Source organism: Macaca mulatta, chromosome 1 (assembly GCF_049350105.2).
Source record: "Macaca mulatta isolate MMU2019108-1 chromosome 1, T2T-MMU8v2.0, whole genome shotgun sequence".
Taxonomy (NCBI): Eukaryota; Metazoa; Chordata; class Mammalia; order Primates; family Cercopithecidae; genus Macaca; species Macaca mulatta.
In genome coordinates, this window is record NC_133406.1 from 221776383 (window position 1) to 221795567 (window position 19185).

The window sequence follows — 19185 nt, forward strand, 5'->3', positions numbered from 1 at the left end:
TCTGTGCCCTCAGGGACCTTACTATCTTTTAGAGGATGTTAGTAAATAACTTATAAGTAAAGAAACTGAGTGAGAGATGAGAAAGTACTTTGGAAGCTTAGAGGAGGGAGAGCTCACTTTCAGTTGAGAAAGGCAGTAATCATGAAGGAGTTTTGATGTTGAATCTTAAGTCAGGTAGGGTCTCGGCTTGGCTATTTCTAGGCAGAGGCAGAAGCAGACAAAAAGTATCCAAGAGTTTGGGGGAACATACTGCATAAGTTGTGTGTGTGTGTGTGTGTGTGTGTGTGTGTGTGTGTTTGTGTGTATAAGTAAGTCTGTAGGTTTTATGGCTATTCGTGGGTGTTGTATAATTGGACAGAAAGTAAGACTCAATTAGAAATGCAGACTAAGTCATTTGGACCATATCCTGTAGATAGTAGAGACCGTTACAGCTTCTGAGCTGTGAGAGGATCTGAGCTGTATTTTAGGAAGAACATTCAGGCAGTAGTGTACAAGGTAATTTGGTGTGGGGAAATATTGGAGGCAGGGAAACTACTCAGGAGGAATTGGCAGTCATTCAGGCAGCACACATTTAGGGCCTCAGCTAGGGCAGCAGCATTAAGAGTAGAAAGTTAAGGATACATGTGAGAATATGTTCTCTTGTAGCTAATTTCCAGTATTGAGCTTCCTCGTGCTCTACTGTTGATTTTCCATTTTTAAATTTGGGGTTTATTTATTTTGATTTCCAGGGAATTTCGTTACCCTCACATGGATCTCAATGTACTCAGTCAGTAAGTGATTCAAGTCAGTAAGGACTAGAGATTCTTTAAAAATTCATAGTCGGATTACCCAAATCTGGTTTGTTAAAATTTGATCACTTGGGATTTGATTTAAGGAAAGGAATTTGGCTATGATGTCTTTGAGAAATTCCAGGTATAGGATTTTTTTTCATAATCTTAAAATTTATTTTTATTTTTAATTTTTTCAAATTATTAGATTTTATTATTTATTTATTTAAGAAATACGGTCTTGCTGTGTTGTCCAGGCTAGATTTGAACTGTTAGGCTCAAGTGATCTTCTCACCTCAGCCTCTTGAGTCCACTGTGCCTGGCTCTAGATTTTAAATTTAATTAATTAATTATTGTAATTTTTTTTGAGATGGTGTTTCGCTCTTTTGCCTAGACTGGAATGCAGTGGCTCAGTCTCAGCTCACTGCAACCTCTGCCCGCCAGGTTCAAGTGATTCTCCTGCTTCAGCCTCCCGAGTAGCTGGGAGCTGGAATTATAGGCGCCTGCCACTCCGCCTGGCTAATTTTTGTATTTTTAGTAGAGATGGGGTTTCGCCATGTTGGTGAGGCTGGTCTCGGACTCCTGACCTCAGGTGATCCGCTCACCTGGGCCTCCCAAAGTGCTAGGATTACAGGTGTGAACCATCATGCCCGGCCTTAATTATTTATTTTTATTCCTTTTTTTTTTTAGAGACATAATGTTAGTGTTTCAGCCAGGCAGGGGTGCAGTGTACCGATTATAACTCTCTGTAGCGTCAAACCCCTTGGTGAAAATGATCCTCCCACATCAACCTCCCAAGTAACTGGAATTAGAGGCTTGTGCCACCTCACCTGGCTTAGATTTTATTTTTAAAGCAATTTTAGGTTTATAGAGTTCCCATGTACTCCCTCTCCCTTATAGCTAGTTTCTCTTATCATTAATACTTTTAATTAGTATGTTAGATTGTCATTGATGAACCAATATTGATATATTATTATTAACTAAAGTCCATAGTTTACATTGGGGTTTCATTTTTGTGTTGTACAGGTCTATGGGCTTTGACAAATGTATGGTGTCATGTATCCATGATTACCATATTGTACAAAATAGTTTCACTGCCCTAAAAATCCCCTTTGCTCCACCTATTCATTCCTTACCCCATCCCTCGACCCCTGGTAACACCACTGATCTCCACTCTCTCTCTAGTTTTACCTTCTCTAGAATGTCATGTAGTTGGAATCATACAATAAGCCGGATTTTCCGATTGGCTTCTTTCTCTTAGCAGCATGCATATAGGTTCCTCCATGTCTTCTCATTGCTTAATAGCCCATTTCTTTTTATTGTTGAATATTCCATTGTATGCATATACCACAGTTTATTCTCCTATTGAAGGACATTCGTGTGTGTGTGTGTGTGTGTGTGTGTGTGTGTGTGTGTGTGTAAGTTTTTAGCTTATTTGGATAAATACCTAGCAGTCTGGTTACTGAATTGTATGGTAAACCTATTTAGTCTTGCTCTTAATGGTGTTTATTTTAAGTAATCAAATCATGGAATTGCTTGTGGGTGGATTGTGCTTTTGTGTTTCAGCTTTGGTGGATTCTTGGGTGCACTCCATGGCTGAGACCTGTGCATCTTCTTTTTCAGGTGTGAGTGTGGCAACCTGCATGGCCATCCTGCATGTGGGTAGTGCCCAGCAAGTGCGGACAGGGTCCACGAGCTCCAAAGAAGATGACTATGAAAGTGACGCAGCTACAATTGTCCAGAAATGTGTAAGCCAAAGATCTGGGGATAAGGGAACCTTGATTGTTCAAATGAGGGAGTATGGCCAGTTCCACTTTCTTCCATGATAGAACAAAGAACTTAAAGTATTCTCCACACTACTTTCCCTGGGTACTAGTAGGTCTAAGAGGTAGGCATCCAGCTTGTTGATTTGGTATATTGGTTGATTTGGTATATTGCTGTTTCCCTATCTCTGTAGAACACACTTGAAAGATTAGCCATTAATTCAGCAAATACGTTTGAGGGCTTACTGTGTGTCAGTGTACTTTTAGGGGAATGCAGTAAACAGGAAAATATGGGATAGTGATTAAGTGCACTGAAACAATACATTGTGATTAAGAGTGATCTGGGCCGGGCGCAGTGGCTCACACCTGTAATCCCAGCACTTTGGGAGGTGGGTGGATCACCTGAGGTTAGGAGTTCAAAACCAGCCTGGCAGCATGGTGAAACCCCATCTCTACTAAAAATACAAAAATTAGCCAGGTGTGGTGGCGCATGCCTGTAATCCCAGCTACTCTGGAGGCTGAGGCAGGAGAATCGCTTGAGCCTGGGAGATGGAGTTTGCAGGGAGCCGAGATCATACCATTGCACTCCAGCCTGGACAACAAGAGTGAAACTCCATCTTAAAAAAAAAAAAAAAAGTGATCTGATGTGGAGCTGCGCATGCTGCTTTTGATTGGGAGGAGGGATGGCTTCTGAGATGGTGACATTTGATCCACATGAAGAGAGGGAGTCAGCTCCATGTGAAGGTCAAGGAAAGTGCAATGGAATGTATCATTGAAAAGAGGATATTGAACTCCTCAAGTTAAATTGATTTGGGTAGGATTTAGCATTTATAATGAAATCTGTCAGCTTGTTTAGATTTTTGTGTCTGTTTGATATTGTACAGCTCGAAATCTACGACATGATTGGACAAGCAATCAGCAGTTCTCGCCGAGCTGGTGGTGAGGTAAGAAGCTTATCTGTCTCTGCTGCATACTTACTATCTTGTCCTCTGTGAGATGTGAATATCTCTATGATTATGTTTTTCATTTTGTGCCTTTTACAACAGCACTATCAGAATTTCCAGTTGCTGGGTGCTTGGTGCTTGTTAAACAGCCTTTTCCTCATATTGAACCTCAGTCCTACTGCACTGGCTGATAAGGGGAAAGAGAAGGACCCGCTGGCTGCCCTCCGAGTCAGAGACATCCTTTCTCGTACTAAAGAGGGAGTGGGCTCTCCTAAACTGGGGCCTGGAAAAGGGTATGTGTCTACTTGATTGTAGCTTGTATTTTGTTTTATTTCCCTAACATTTTATATTGACAGGGAGCTAGTATGACTTCGTATCAATAGGGAAATTTGCCTTCCTACCTGGTTTGAATTTAACAACGAAGATAATGATCATGATCTGTTATCTCCACAACATAGCTTGGTGATTTTTAGATAAGTCACTTATTCTCTTTGATCCAATTTCCTCATCTATCAGAGGGGAAAAATATCTGTGCAATGTGTATTTCAGGAATTTTATGAAGTTCAAATCAGAAAAACATGTTTCTGTCTTATAAAGCGGGCTTGTTTCACTTGGAGTTGAGTTCTTGCATGTATAACCCGTAAGATGAGAATATTGTTAGGGCCTGCTGGTTTGCTTCCTGTAATGTTTGCTATTGTTTTGACGAACTCTGAGATATGTCAAGAGATATGACCAATGTGCTGTTCAGGTTTTGTTTTCTAAGCCCAGGTGTTTCTGGATTTTATTTTTTCATTCAATTCCTATCATATGCTAGGCCCTATTCTAGGCATTGAGGATATAGCACTGAACAAAGTGATGCCCTTGCCTTTATGGAGTTTATTTTATATCTGGAGAAACAGTGAACAAATCTACTAATGAGTAGATTATAATCACATATAAATGTTGTGAAGAAAAAGATGTCAGAGCGAGGGGCCAGAGAGTCATAGGGGTTTATTTTATTTTATTTTATTTTATTTTATTTTTTTGAGACAGAGTCTCCCTCTGTTGCCCAGGCTGGAGTATAGTGGCGCGATTGTGGCTCACTGTAACCTCCAATTCAGGGGTTCAAGCAATTATCGTGCCTCAGCCTCCCAAGTAGCTGTGATTACAGGTGTACGCCACCACACCCAGCTAATTTTTGTATTTTTGGTAGAGATGGGGTTACACCATGTTGGCCAGGCAGGGTTTTGAACTCTTGACCTCAAGTGATCTGCCCACCTCAGGCTCCTAGAGTGCTGGGGTTACAGGTGTGGGCCACTGTGCCCAGCCCAGGGCTATTATTTTAGTTAGGATGATCCAGAAAGGGCTCCAAAGACATGGTGTAGAGACCATATGTGAGGTAACAGAGCTATGTAAGTATTTGGGGTAGAATTGTTCAGGTTTGAGATGGAAGTATGATTGACATTGCTGAGGGATCAGCTAGGTCTGTGTGGCTAAAATGGAGAAACCAAGGTGGGAGAGTGGTAGAAAATTAGTCAGACAGGTAGCCAGTGGCCAGATCATCTAGGGCCAAGTGCGCAGTCAGTAACCGTTAGAGGGATTAAACAAGGGAGAGATGCAACCTGATTTATTAGTGATCTGAGAATAGACTGCAGGGCATAAGATAAGAAGGAGGGAGAACAGTTAGCATCAAATGCATCATTCCAGGTGAGATATGAAGGTGACTTGAATAGAGTAGTGTGGCAAAGGCAGAGAAAAGAGGTCAAATTGGAATATATTTGGAAGGTACAGCTGTCAGGATTTACTGATGGCTTGCATGTTGGGTGTGAAAAAGATGACATCACGATTTTTTGGCTTGAGGCCACTGGGTTGTATAATTTACTGATACCAGAAACACTTGTTTAGGAGTGAGTTGAGTGGGAGGAAGGGGAAGAAATAAAAACGTAATCTTGGCCATGCTGAGTGTAAGATGACTGTCAGACCTCTATGTCAGATGTTGAGTGAGCAGTTGGATATGTGAGTCCGGAGTTTCAGGAAGAGGTCACAGCCTGGACTGCATTAACAAATTACCCTCTGAGCATCTTCTCTGTCCCAGGCTCTGTGTTAGTTCTGGGGGCTGTGATGAACATAAAAATGGACATATTCTCAAGAGGCATGAAGTATATATCCATACAAATATATCTTTTTCTTTCTTTTTTTTTGTTTTTGAGGCAGAGTCTCACTCTGTTGCCTAGGCTGGAGTGTAGTGGTGCAATTTCAACTTGTTGCAACCTCTGCCTCCCAGGTTCAAGCAGCTCTTGTGCCTCAGCCAGCAAGTAGCTAGGATTACAGGTGTGTACCACCAGCCCAGCTGATTTTTTTTTGTTTTTGCATTTTTAATAGAGATGGGGTCTCGCCATGTTGGCTAGGCTGGTATTGAACTCCTGGCCTCAAGTGATCTGCCTACCTCAGCATACCAAAGTACTGGGATTACAGGCATGAGCCAATCTGGCTGGCCATGTCAAATTGTATCTAGAGAGTATTAGAACAGGGGCATTTGACCTGGTTAGGGACATCAGAGCAGGCTTCCTCAAGGAATTAAGCTGAAATCTGAAACTGGTATTGACATGGTAAGGCGATAGATACTAGGCAAAGTAAGGAGGTGAGAGTGTTCCAGAGCAAACGGTAGTTGGTGATTTTATGAGTGGCCACTTTCATTCTTGGCATTGTAAAGGGAAATGAAAGAATGCCAAGAAGTATATCCTTAGAAGTAGCAGTCACGGTTTTTTTCTTTTTTTTTTTTTGAGATGGGGTCTTGCTCTGTTGCCCAGGCTGGAGTGCAGTGGCACCATCTCTGCTCACTGCAAGCTCTACCTCCTGAGTTCATGCCATTCTCCTGCCTCAGCCTCCTGAGTAGCTGGGACTACAGGTGCCCGCCACCATGCCCGGCTAATTTTTTGTGTTTTTAGTAGAGACGGGGTTTCACCATGTTAACCAGGATGGTCTCGATCTCACGACCTCATGATCCACCCGCCTTGGCCTCCCAAAGTGCTGGGATTACAGGTGTGAGCCACCGCGCCTGGCCACAGTCATGCTTTTAAAATGGCTGTTGTTTCTTCATATTTTAAAAGAATGCATGTATGTTATATAAGTGACAAGCCATAAAGATGGGCATAAATAGGAAAGGTAAAAATGATCCCAAATTCTACCACTCAAATTGGTAAACATTCTTTCAGACATTTTTCTGTGCACATATAAAAACTATGTAAGTTTACAAAAATGGGATCAGTGTATATGAAATACTGCAACATCTTTTCAGTGACACTATTAAAATGTCTAAGTTTTTAATGGCCAGCAGTATTCCACTATGTAAATATACTGTAGTTACCTAATTCCCCTATTGCTAAGCACTTATTTAGATTGTTCCAAATGTCTTGTTTTGGTAAATTTTGCTTTGATAACTTCCTGAAATATAAACTTTTGGGAATTTAATTATCCTCTTGGGATGAATTCCAAAAAGTGCCATTGTTAGGACAAAGGGCTCACATATTTAAACACTGGAAATGTTTTCTCAAACTTTAGAAAAGTAACACTAATTTGCATTGACACCAGCTGTGTGCTTATATGCCCATTTCCCCATGCTCTCTTTGACACTGGGTATCGTTAGTCTTCATGTTTGCTTATCTTAGAGGAGAAAGTGCTATGATATTTCATGTATTTGTATTTCTTTGATTGCTAGTGTGATTGTATTTCATTTCATGTATTTATTGGTCATTTGTACTTTTTTTTTTTTTTTTTTTTTTTTTGAGATGGAGTGTCGCTCTGTTGCCCAGGCTGGAGTGCAGTGGCGCGATCTCGGCTCACTGCAAGCTCTGCCTCCTGGGTTCACGCCTTTCTACTGCCTCAGCCTCCCGAGTAGCTGGGACCACAGGCGCACACCACCACGCCCAGCTAATTTTTTGTATTTTTGGTAGAGACAGGGTTTCACTGTGTTAGCCAGGATGGTCTCCATCTCCTGACCTCGTAATCCGCCTGCCTCGGCCTCCCAAAGTGCTGAGATTACAGGCGTGAGCCAACGCACCTGGCCAGTCATTTGTATTTCTTTTGTAAACTGCCTTATGTCCTTTGCCTTGGTTTCTTTTTGGTATTTGTCATTTTTAAAATTTTTTTATTATTATTTTTACAAAGATGGAGTCTCACTTTGTCTCCCAGGCTATAGAGCAATGATAGGATTATAGCTCACTGTAACCTTGAACTCCTGGGCTCTGGTGATCCTCCCATCTCAGCCTCCTGAGTAGCTAGGACTACAGGTGTGCACCACCATGCCCAGCTAATTTTTAAAATTTTTTGTAGAAATGGGATCTTGCTGCGTTGACCAGGCTGGTTTCGCACTCTTGGCCCCAAGCAATCCTCCTGCCTCAGCCTCCCAAAGTGCTGGGATAAAGATGTGAGCCACCGCGTCTGGCCTGTGGTTGTTCTTTTCTCTTTTTGATTTATATGAACTTGTAAATCAGATATATTAATCTTTTGTTATGTGGACATTTTGGATAGGAGGGAAACACTTTACTCGAATGTAATTAATTTTCTTTTTCTTTTTCTTTTTCTTTTTTTTTTTTTTTGAACAGAGCCTCACTGTATCGCCCAGGTTGGAGTGCAGTAGTATGAACACAGTTCACTGCAGCCTCCACCTCCTGGGCCCAAGTGATCCTTCTGCCCCAGCCTATTGGGTAGCTGGTACCACAGGTGTGCACCATCACGTCTGGCTAAGTTTTTCATATTTTGTAGAGACGGGGTCTTGCCATGTTGCCCAGGTTGGTCTTGAACTTCTGGGCTCAAGCGATCCTCCCACCTTGGCCTCCCCAAGTGCTGGGATTATAGGCATGAATCGCTGCTCCCGGCCTCTCTTTTATTCTCTTAGATTTGTTTCCAGATATTTTATAGAAGTTGGTAATTCTAACCTTTTTCTTTTCAAAACAATGACTCTTTAAAAGTTCAATCTACATTTAAAAGTCAGCATCTTTGCATATGCCATTAGCTTTGAACTGATTGTTTAAATTCCAGAAAATTTTCGATTTGGGAGTTTCTTCTATTCCAGGAGGATTTATTTGTTTATTTTTATATATATATAAAATAGATTTTTTGTATTTTTTAGTAGAGATGGGGTTTCACCGTGTTAGCCAGGATGGTCTCGATCTCCTGACCTCGTGATCCGCCCGTCTCGGCCTCCCAAAGTGCTGGGATTACAGGCATGAGCCACTGCGCCTGGTCTATTTATTTATTTTTGTTTTAAGACAAGGTCTTGTTCTGTCACCTAGGCTGGAATGCAGTGGCGCACCTCAGCCTCCCAAGTAGCTGGGACCATAGGTACATGCCACCACGCCCGGGTAGCTATTTAATTTTTTTGTAGAGATAGGGTCTCCCTCTCTAGGTTGCCCAGGCTGGTCTCAAATTCCTGGGCACAAGTGATTCTCTCATCTCGGCCTCTCAAAAGTGTTGGGATTTAAGGTGTGAGCCACCATGCCCAGCCTAGTCCAGGAATTCTTAACCTGCAGATCCTTAGGCCATCTGTGGATGGGGTTCAAGGAGATTGTGAACTTCAGAAATTTTATGCAGATGTATGTATGTACAATTTTTTTTTTCCGAAGAAAGGTCCACAGAGTCTGAAAGGGGTCTGAGACCCCAAAATGGCACTCTTTCAGAAGTTGTAATTTATTGTTAATTATTTTAAGGATTGTGTTTTCCTTTTTCTTTGCGTAGGCATCAGGGATTTGGGGTACTCTCAGTAATATTGGCAAACCATGCCATCAAACTGCTAACGTCACTCTTTCAAGACCTACAAGTGGAGGCGCTTCACAAGGTGAGGAGGTTGTCCCCATGGTAACCAGCATATTGATTGCGGGATCCACTTCTGGCCAAGCTAGCTTGATCCATCAACTCAAGTTGTTTTTTCTGGCTGAGTAGTATCATTAATTGCCCTTTGATATCATTGCCTTCAGGGTTGGGAGACAGATGGCCCCCCTGCAGCCCTGAGCATTATGGCCCAGAGCACTTCCATACAGAGGATTCAACGGCTGATTGACTCTGTCCCACTGATGAACCTGCTCTTGACGTTACTTTCAACTTCCTACAGAAAGGTGGGTGGGAGTCAAGCCATTGATAATTTAGAAGAATGTCTCATAATTTATATATGATACATATTATATGTTTTATACTATATATAAAATATATAACATATATAAATATATTTATTTTATAGATATATATATCTATAAAACTGTCTTGAAATGAGTAAGACTGACTATACACCATGATTTTTATAGACCCAAAGTTGTGGTAATGGTGTAGAAGAAGTGAGAAATTCTTTTTTTTTTTTTTTTTTTTTTTCTTTTTGAGAAGGAGTCTCGCTCTGTCGCCCAGGCTGGAGTGCAGTGGCCGGATCTCAGCTCACTGCAAGCTCCGCCTCCCGGGTTTACGCCATTCTCCTGCCTCAGCCTCCCGAGTAGCTGGGACTACAGGCGCCCACCACCTCGCCCAGCTAGTTTTTTGTATTTTTTAGTAGAGACGGGGTTTCACCGTGTTACCCAGGATGGTCTTGATCTCCTGACCTCGTGATCCGCCTGTCTCGGCCTCCCAAAGTGCTGGGATTACAGGCTTGAGCCACCGCGCCCAGCGAAGTGAGAAATTCTTTTTTTTTTTTTTTTTTTTTTGAGACGGAGTCTCGCTCTGTCGCCCAGGCTGGAGTGCAGTGGCCTGATCTCAGCTCACTGCAAGCTCCGCCTCCCGGGTTCACGCCATTCTCCTGCCTCAGCCTCCCGAGTAGCTGGGACTACAGGCGCCCGCCACCTCGCCCGGCTAGTTTTTTGTAGTTTTAGTAGAGACGGGGTTTCACTGTGTTCACCAGGATGGTCTCGATCTCCTGACCTCGTGATCCACCCGTCTCGGCCTCCCAAAGTGCTGGGATTACAGGCTTGAGCCACCACGCCCAGCCGAGAAATTCTTAACGGGTTGAATCTATCCAAACATTTGAATCAGTTGTTGATGATCAGTTTTGTGATACATGTAGCTACTTGGTGATTTCTGATGATTGGCCTACTGAAGCAGAAGCATAGAGGACACTATGGAAACACTCATTTTTTTCAGTTCTTGTCCACGTCTCTGGTTGGTAGTGTTTTTGTAGGATAAAGTGGTGAAAGTCCTTAAGGGAGCTATTAAGAGGCATACTTCTTGGATTTAGGAAAAAATAAAGAGATTTGGAGAAAGTTTTCATGTGGTGAATGAAATTAAATAGGATGGCTCTGGTTGTGTAATTGTCATTTTCCTAGGCATGTGTCCTGCAGCGGCAGAGGAAGGGCTCCATGAGCAGTGATGCCAGCGCCTCCACCGACTCCAATACTTACTATGAGGATGATTTCAGTAGCACAGAGGAGGACAGCAGCCAAGGTAGGGGCCGCTCTTTTCTCTCTCCCAGAGATAAGCTATAGAGTGCAACAGGAGTGTTCTCAGCAGATTCCTGTAGTTTCCTGAACAAACAAAAGTTTCCATTTTGTTTTCACCTGCTTAGCCTGGACCTTGGTTTTATGTGCACTCAAAGATGACATGTTATTTAAGATCAAGTTGAGCTGTTGATGAATGAATGATGGACACAACTTTCAGCCAAGCCCGGGTTACTTTTCATTCCTTTCCCTCCAAAATCAGAAAACATCTCAGTTATTCCATATTTCTTCCTGTGTTGTCTCATTTTGTGACCTCTGCTCTAAGCTTTCTCAGTGAAACTCAAAAGGTCACATGTGAGGTGTTCGGTTTGGATGTTGTCACAGTCATAGTTTAGGGAAGCTTGAGTAGAGAAACCTAATCCTGTTGTAGTGAACACACTGGCATGCCCTCCTGCCTTAGTTTGATGAGAGAGTAAATAAGGTAAGTACCTCAGATTCTTTCATAATCACGTTTGTGGGAACAATGTGAAATATGGAGGGAGACGCGATTCTTACCATCCTTTGATTTATGGTTGATAAGGCAGGTATAAATTTGCTCTTGAAAATGTTTGGCTTGTTACCAGTTAAATAATGTGAAGTTGTTTCTCTTTCTTTGTTGGGCTCCTTAAAAAATAAATCGGCTGGGCGTGGTGGCTCACACCTGTAATCTCAGCACTTTGAGAGGCTGAGGCAGGTGGATCACAAGGCCAGGAGTTCGAGAGCAGCCTAGCCCATATGGTGAAACCCCGTCTCTACTAAAAATACAAAAATTAGCTGGGCATGGTGGCACCTGCCTGTAGTCCCAGCTACTCTGGAGGCTGAGGCAGGAGAATTGTTTGAACCCAGGAGGTGGAGGTTGCGGTGAGCCAAGATTGCGCCACTGCACTCCAGCCTGGGTGACAGAGTGAGACTCCCTCTCAAAAAAAAAAAAGAAAAATAAATCAGTTTTATTGGGGCATAATTTACATGGAATAAGGTGCTCTTATTTTATGTATGCATTTAGATGTGTTTTGATAAAAAAAATGCAACCTTGTAACCACCATCACAATCAGGATATCCTTGTGTTCCTTTTGACTTAAGCACTTTTAGGAAGCAGATGCACTAAAAACATTAAAAAAAAATTATTTTCGTTACTTTCTCTTTCTCTATTCAGACGATGACAGTGAGCCTATTTTGGGGCAATGGTTTGAGGAGACTATTTCTCCCAGTAAAGAGAAAGCAGCACCTCCGCCCCCTCCCCCACCTCCTCCACTGGAAAGTTCTCCTCGGGTTAAAAGCCCCAGTAAGCAGGCCCCTGGTGAGAAGGGCAACATTTTGGCGAGTCGCAAAGATCCTGAGTTGGTAAGAGTAGGTTTGTAAGGTTTAGGGGAAGTGGACATGGGGAACTAGGGGTATGAGAAGCAGATCATTTGAACTCAAACATTTTGTGGCTTGGATAACTGTAATGTTTAAAGATATTTTTGCTTAGGAGTTATATGTCTTGATTATTTGTCATTAAATATCTTGTGTGACTGTTACTGTTTCTTTACTGGCCTTTAGAATTAATCAGAAGTAGGTTTGAAACCTACTTCTGTCACTTACTGGCTTTGTGACTTTGGGCAAGAATCTGAAGTTTTTCCAGCCTTAGTTTTGTCTCCTATCATATGAGAGTGATTGTACCGGCATCTAAAGGTGTCGTGACATCTTAAAGAGAGACTGTTTGTAAAGTGCTTAGCGTAAGTCGGATACATCATAAGTGCTTGCTATGGTTGAACTGTTGGTTCAACTAGTATTGGTTATCTAGTAAGTGTCAGTCCCCATTCTGATGATGTGAGTCAGATATAATTCTTGCCTTCATATTTATAGCTTACAGTCTAGTCAAGGATGTGGACATAAAACATTTATATAATAATTCAATTTAATTTTAGTAGAGAAGAGGTAGGAATTCTATATATGTGTAATAATCATTAATATAGGCTTCAGGATTGAATATATCAGTAATGAATTGGAGCTGGACAAAGGACCTTAGGAGAACAAAAGAAATGGGTCAGTCTATGTGGAAATCCTGTTTTCATACACTGTTTTGTAACATCTGTTATATTAAACTGGAATACCATTTTGTGTAAGTAGAATTACATGGGAAAGAGAGACTCTCATAATGAAACTTAGGCCCACTGTAAGTGATTTAAAAAATCTGATTCTTTCATTCATTGTGTTTATTGCATGAGACCTCTGAGCATATTTTATTTTCGATTTGTAATCAGAGTTTAGAGGAACGCTGGGCTTATGACCCTGATAAGAACTTAGTTTTTGTGTTCCTTTCAGTTCTTAGGTCTGGCTTCCAACATTTTGAACTTCATCACCTCTTCCATGTTGAACTCTCGGAACAATTTTATCCGAAACTATCTGAGTGTATCTCTTTCAGAACACCATATGGCCACCCTAGCCAGTATCATCAAGGAGGTAGACAAAGATGGACTCAAGGGTCAGTAGACAAGATATGTGCCTGGTGGATTTTTTTTCTCATGGAGTTTGGCTGTTGGCAGGGAGGTGTGGTGCATTCAATAGCTGCTTAAATAATTGACTTTTCTACTTATCTTCAAGGTTCATCAGATGAAGAGTTTGCTGCAGCTCTCTATCACTTCAACCACTCGCTGGTAACCTCTGACCTTCAGTCACCTAACCTGCAGGTTTGTGCGTGCTGTGACCATCTAAACAAGCGCTCATGACACCAGCTTCCATAGGCTGCAGCTCCAATTGTTTGTTTGTTTGTTTTTTTGAAATGGAGTCTTGCTCTGTTGCCCAGGCTGGAGTGCAGTGACACGATCTTGGCTCACTGCAACCTCCACCTCCCAGGTTTAAGCGATTCTCCAGCCTCAGCCTCCAGAGTAGCTGGGATTACAGGTGTGTGCCACCATGCCTGGCTAATGTTTGTATTTTTAGTAGAGATGGGTTTTCACCATGTTGGCCAGGCTGGTCTCAAACTCCTAACCTCAGGTGATCCACCCACCTCAGCCTCCCAAAGTGTTGGGATTACAGGCGTGCGCCACTGCGCCCGGCTTGTAGCTCCAGTTGTTAGGGAGCAGTTTGTCATTAAATCCCCTCCCTGGAAAGAGCGTTGAGAGGTGATTCTAATATGTCCCTGTGCCTTATATTTAGGATCATTTCCAGAAATAAAAAATATGTCCTTTATCTTAAGTCAGTAAGCTTAAAGAAAAGGAAAACCCACAAAAACAGAAACTCCTGATGATTATACTAGCAGAAAAGTGGACAAATACACAAGGAGGCAATTTATATGAAAATAAGTATAAGTGGTCAATAAACATAGGAAGAGTATTCAACACCCCTAGTAATTGAAGAAAGACAAAATGTGTGTTTTAAAAGAATCAATCAAATTATAGGAGATAGATACTGTCATATACACTTGTACTTGCAAACCCACCACCAAAACAAAATCTAGGACATTGATTGTGAACTTCCAATCTTGTGGTTCTCTCTCCCCACTGAAATAGCTGATGTCTTGAATCCTGCATCTCAGGTTCCTTATGTCCTTAGTCATATATGTATATGTATGTGTATGTATGTATATAATCTGTATTCCTTAAATTTAAAAAAAGTTTTAATATTTGCTTGTAGTTTTATAGCAAATGACATCATGCTCTATGTAATGTTTTCAGGCTCTCTCTTTTTTTCATGTAGTATGATATAGGACTGTATTGCCAAGATTCATCTATATTGTTATATATTTCTATAGTTCTTGTTTGGACAAATGTGTGATATTCAATTATGTTTGTGACTCAAAACCACAATGAGATACCACTTCACTTACACCCATTAGGGTGGCTATCATTAAATGGAAAGTAAGTGTTGGTGAGGATGTGGAGAAAGTGGAATTCTTGTTGCATTGCTGGTGGGAATGTAAAATGGTACAGTATCTATGGAAAATAGTATGTCAATTCTGCAAAAAATTACATATAGAATTACTATATGGTGGCACGTGCCTGTAGTCCCAGCTACTCAGGAGGCTGAGGCAAGAGATCACTTGAACCTGGGAGTTTGAGGCTGTAGTGTGCTATGATTGCGCCTGCGAATAGCCTCTGTACTTTAGCCTGGGCAACACAGCAAGATCCCCATCTGCAAAAAAAAAAAAAAAAATAGAATTACCATATGATCCAGCAGTTCTACTTATATACCCCAGAAGAAATGAAAGCAGGGGCTTGAACAGGTGTTTATCCACCCATGTTCATAGCAGTGTTGTTCACAGTAGCAGAAGGTGGAAGCAACCCAGGTGTCCATTGACATTTGAATGGATAAACAAAACATCCATCCCTACAATGAAAGTTGTACAGCCTTCAGAAGGAGGGAAAGTGTGACCCATGCTACAACATGGATGAACCATGAAGACATGATACTAAATAAGTCAGTCACAAGCACAAGTACAATGCTGTATGGTTCCACTTCAGAGGTACTTAGGTAGTCAAATTCATAGAGACAGAAAGTAGAATGCTGGTTGCCTGGGGCAGGGAGGTGGGAAAGTGGGGACTTGGTGTTTAGTGCGTACAGTGTTTCAGTTTGGAAAGATGAAAAAGTTCTGGACGTGGATGGTGGTAAGGGCTGCAGAATAATGTGCATGTACTTAATGCCACAGAACTGTTCATGTACAAATGGTTCAAATGGTAAATTTTATGATACTTTACCACACAAGAAAAGTAAAACAAAAATAGTGCTTGGTACCTAGTACTAATACCTACTAAATGTTAGCTCTCTTTATAATTGTATTATTGTTTAATATTATTGTTGCGGTTTCTTGTTTCATTTGTTCAATACATATTCATTGGGCACCTACTATGTGCCAGGTACTATTATAGACACTGAAGAGGTAAAGATAACTTGAATTGGTGTGGGATCATGAAAAAGGAGGGAGATACGGCACAGGACATTTAGCAGAGATCATGGGCCATTATTTGAATGGGGTGAAGAGCACGGAAAGGAAGGAGTCCTGGATATTACCCGAGTTTAAAACTCAAATGAAACTAGAAGGATGCTGTTGTCATTAATAGAGGTAGGAAAGTCAGGAAGGAGAGTTGGTTTGGGGGTAAGAGAGACTGGGTTTTATTTTGTTTATTTTTTTTAGAGGTGGGGATCTTACTATATCTCCCAGGCTGGTCTTGAACTCTGGGCTCAAGTAATACTCTTGCCCTCAGCCTTTTGGGACTATGTGTGTGTGCCACCATCCCCAGCTGGTTGGTCTTCCCTCCCTCCCTCCCTTCCTCCCTTCCTTCCTTCACCCCCCCACCCCGTCTATCCGTCTGTCTTCCTGATGGGGTTTTGCTATGTTGCCCAGGCTGCTCGAACTCCTGGCCCAAGTGATCTTACCACCTCAGTGTCCCATATAGCTAGGACTGTAGGTATGAGCCACTGTGCTCGGCCTAAGGTTTCAGTTTGACTATGAAGAAGTTTTGGGGTGCCAGTGTCTAGAAAATAGTTGGGAATGTGAGTGAAATTCAGGAATTAAATTGGGGCAGTTTTTGAGGTAATGAGAAACAGTAAGACTAGCAAGAGAGCTGAAGGCTGAGGCTGAACCCTCAGAAATGCCAGTATGAAAGAGGAGTGGAAGAAGGGAGGACTCGGCCAGAGTTCTGCTGCTAGATGGACTGTGGTGCAGTTTGACTTCTTAGAGAGTCAGTTACTTTATTTAGAGCTGAGAAGGAAGGATTGGGGTGGGAGCGAAAGACCAGGTTCCTGTGGCATGTTAACTAATTTTTGTGGCTCTGAGGCCTGAAAAACTGACACAAAGATGAAAAACAAGAGCTAAAAAAATAGCGTTAAAAAATAGCGTTATAAAGAATATGTGTTACTTATCCATATATATGGCTAGGTACACCCCTTGATTTGAACATTTAGATTTTTTTCCTGATTTTTCCATTATTAAAACTGTGCTACAGTTAGTATTTTTCATGTAGCTCAGGTAGGTTTTTTTTTTTTAAATTGTTTCATCGAACTTAGGAAATTAAGAAGTTGTTTATGACTGTGTTGAGAACATGGTGTTGAGAATGGTGGTTAAGAACATGGTTTTAGAGGCCAGGTGCGTAGGCACTTTGGGAGGCGGGTGGATTGCTTGAGGCCAGAAGTTCGAGACCAGCCTGGCCAACATTGTGAAACCCTGTCTCTATTAAAAATGAAAAAAATTAGCCAGGCACGGTGGCACATGGTAGCATGTACCAGTAGCTGGTAATCCCAGTACTCAGGAGGCTAAGGCACAAGACTTGCTTGAATCCAGGAGGCAGAGGTTGCAGTGAGCCGAGATCGCGCAACTGCACTCCCGTGATCTCAGTGATGGAGTGAGACTCTCAAAACCAAAAAAGAACTTGCTTTTAGAGATAAACCTGGCTTTACCACTTAGAGACCTTAAAGCTTTGGTCATGTTCTTCACCTTCCCTCCTCAGTGACATGGAGCATATAATACTTCCTGTCTCTGCCTGGCACATCCTGTGTGACAATAAAGTACGCTCTGCGCTTAGCTCGACCTATGGTAACTGCTCTTGAGGCCGGCGACATTTTGCATAACATTCATTTTCAAGGAAGGGTCCTTGAGGATGTAGTGTAAAAATATAATTTAATTTGGCAGACTTAGAAATTTATCCTACATCCCACAGTAACCATGCTTTGTGTCTTCTGAAGCCAAATGAGAAAGCAGGCGTTTGTCTGGTTTTCCACTGGCATCCTGCTCAGTGTGTGTGTGTGTTTGAGAAGATAATTTGCAGCTTAGCTAACTGAGCTGAAAATGAAGCTCATTTGAAAGACATGCTCCACCTGGAGGTAAAGAACAGCCTTGTTGAGTTCTGGGCTTTCAGATCTCATAGGCAGAATTTCTCTGCCAATACAGCGAATCTCTTAAGTTGTTGGATCTTCCCCTTTTGGGTGTTATTTGTATTATGTAACTGATTATTAAAGAAAAACTATTAGCTATTATAGTTGCTCAAGAAGTTTGCTTTCAAAGGCAACAACTTTTCATGTTTTGTCCCTTTACAAAATTATCCCAATTCTGATATCTCAATGCTTTTCTCCTTTTTCAGGAGCCCATATCTGACACTCATTAACTATAAATGTTAATGAGGTTAGATCAGTAAATTTTCATTTATGTTTTTCTCATTTGTTGACCTAAATGATCTTTATCCAAACTATTCCAAAATCTGAATTTCTGGGTCCTTCTTTCTTTAAAATATTCTGTCCAATACTAAAACAAACAAACAAACAAACATTTGAGAACATGAGTAACCTTTTGACTTTATCCTATATCTGTTTCCTAATGTTGGGTTCCATGTCTTTCTTGTCAGAACACACTGTTGCAGCAGCTAGGAGTGGCTCCTTTTTCTGAGGGCCCTTGGCCCTTGTACATTCACCCTCAAAGCCTCTCTGTGCTTTCACGCCTCCTGCTCATCTGGCAACATAAAGCCAGTGCTCAAGGTGACCCTGACGTCCCTGAATGCCTTAAAGTTTGGGACAGGTAAGATGCCTCCAAGAGAAGGTCTGTAGAGGTTATTTCCTTTTTTATTTGTTTGACTTTTTAGTTAATCTGTGGCTTTGATACATTGCTGTAATGATAATGTTTAGAGTGGGAAGGGTAGAAGAGGGATGGAGTTGGAGATGTGCTGTTAAAAAAACAAGTATGTCAACTTTGGTCTGGAAATAAAGTCTCCCTGTAGCACATGGCGGATTTGGTTATAATTATTAGATGGAACTACAATCTTGAACAGAACCAATTTTATCCTGATCTGTTTTTTTTTAAAGACAAGCAGGGAAGCCAACTCTGTCCTTGGTTATTTTGCTTTCAACATGAAGCCACTTAGGGGGACTTGCAGTCTTTTTTGGACAAATTTTAAAGAATTTTTTTCCTTGGGGGAAGCTCAGATTAATCATCTAAATCCGCTTTAGATGGACCTGTATTTGCCATTTTTGTTTACATGGTTAGAAGTCTTCAAAGCAGTTTGTTTTCCTAAAAGGCTTTGCTTTCTTTTCCCCATTCTAGGATCAAATAGCTCTAATGCTGGATTTTAGAAATCATAAACCTCCTTGAATGCCAAAGACTCACTATATTTTTCCTGGTGGAATCTTGCAAAAAGGCTGAGAGGGTAGAGGGGTGCAATGAGGGAAACCCTTGTTAAACACACAAATCTCTTTCCTAATATTAAACCACAAATCTCTTTCCTAATAGCCAAAGGCAGTAGAAACATTTGGTTACATTCATTCCTTTTTTGCATAAAAGCTCTTCTGACAAGTTCTCTGAATAGTATACTTTCTT

General features: G+C 41.5%; 1 protein-coding gene across 9 annotated transcripts in view; it reads left to right on the forward strand.

Moving 5' to 3' along the window:
• Nucleotides 1–19185, forward strand: part of UBR4 (ubiquitin protein ligase E3 component n-recognin 4) — a 139878-nt gene that overhangs the window by 14482 nt on the left and 106211 nt on the right. For all 9 annotated transcript variants that reach the window (XR_013406861.1, XM_077971818.1, XM_077971854.1 and 6 more), the window contains exons 9-18: nucleotides 2391–2515; nucleotides 3415–3474; nucleotides 3577–3767; nucleotides 9190–9289; nucleotides 9429–9566; nucleotides 10755–10872; nucleotides 12058–12245; nucleotides 13209–13368; nucleotides 13488–13573; nucleotides 18221–18390. Coding sequence is in view for 8 of the 9 variants with exons in the window: in XM_077971818.1 (XP_077827944.1) it covers nucleotides 2391–2515; nucleotides 3415–3474; nucleotides 3577–3767; nucleotides 9190–9289; nucleotides 9429–9566; nucleotides 10755–10872; nucleotides 12058–12245; nucleotides 13209–13368; nucleotides 13488–13573; nucleotides 18221–18390 (1336 nt within the window). In the remaining variant the exon portion in view is untranslated. The remainder of the gene's footprint in view (nucleotides 1–2390; nucleotides 2516–3414; nucleotides 3475–3576; nucleotides 3768–9189; nucleotides 9290–9428; nucleotides 9567–10754; nucleotides 10873–12057; nucleotides 12246–13208; nucleotides 13369–13487; nucleotides 13574–18220; nucleotides 18391–19185) is intronic.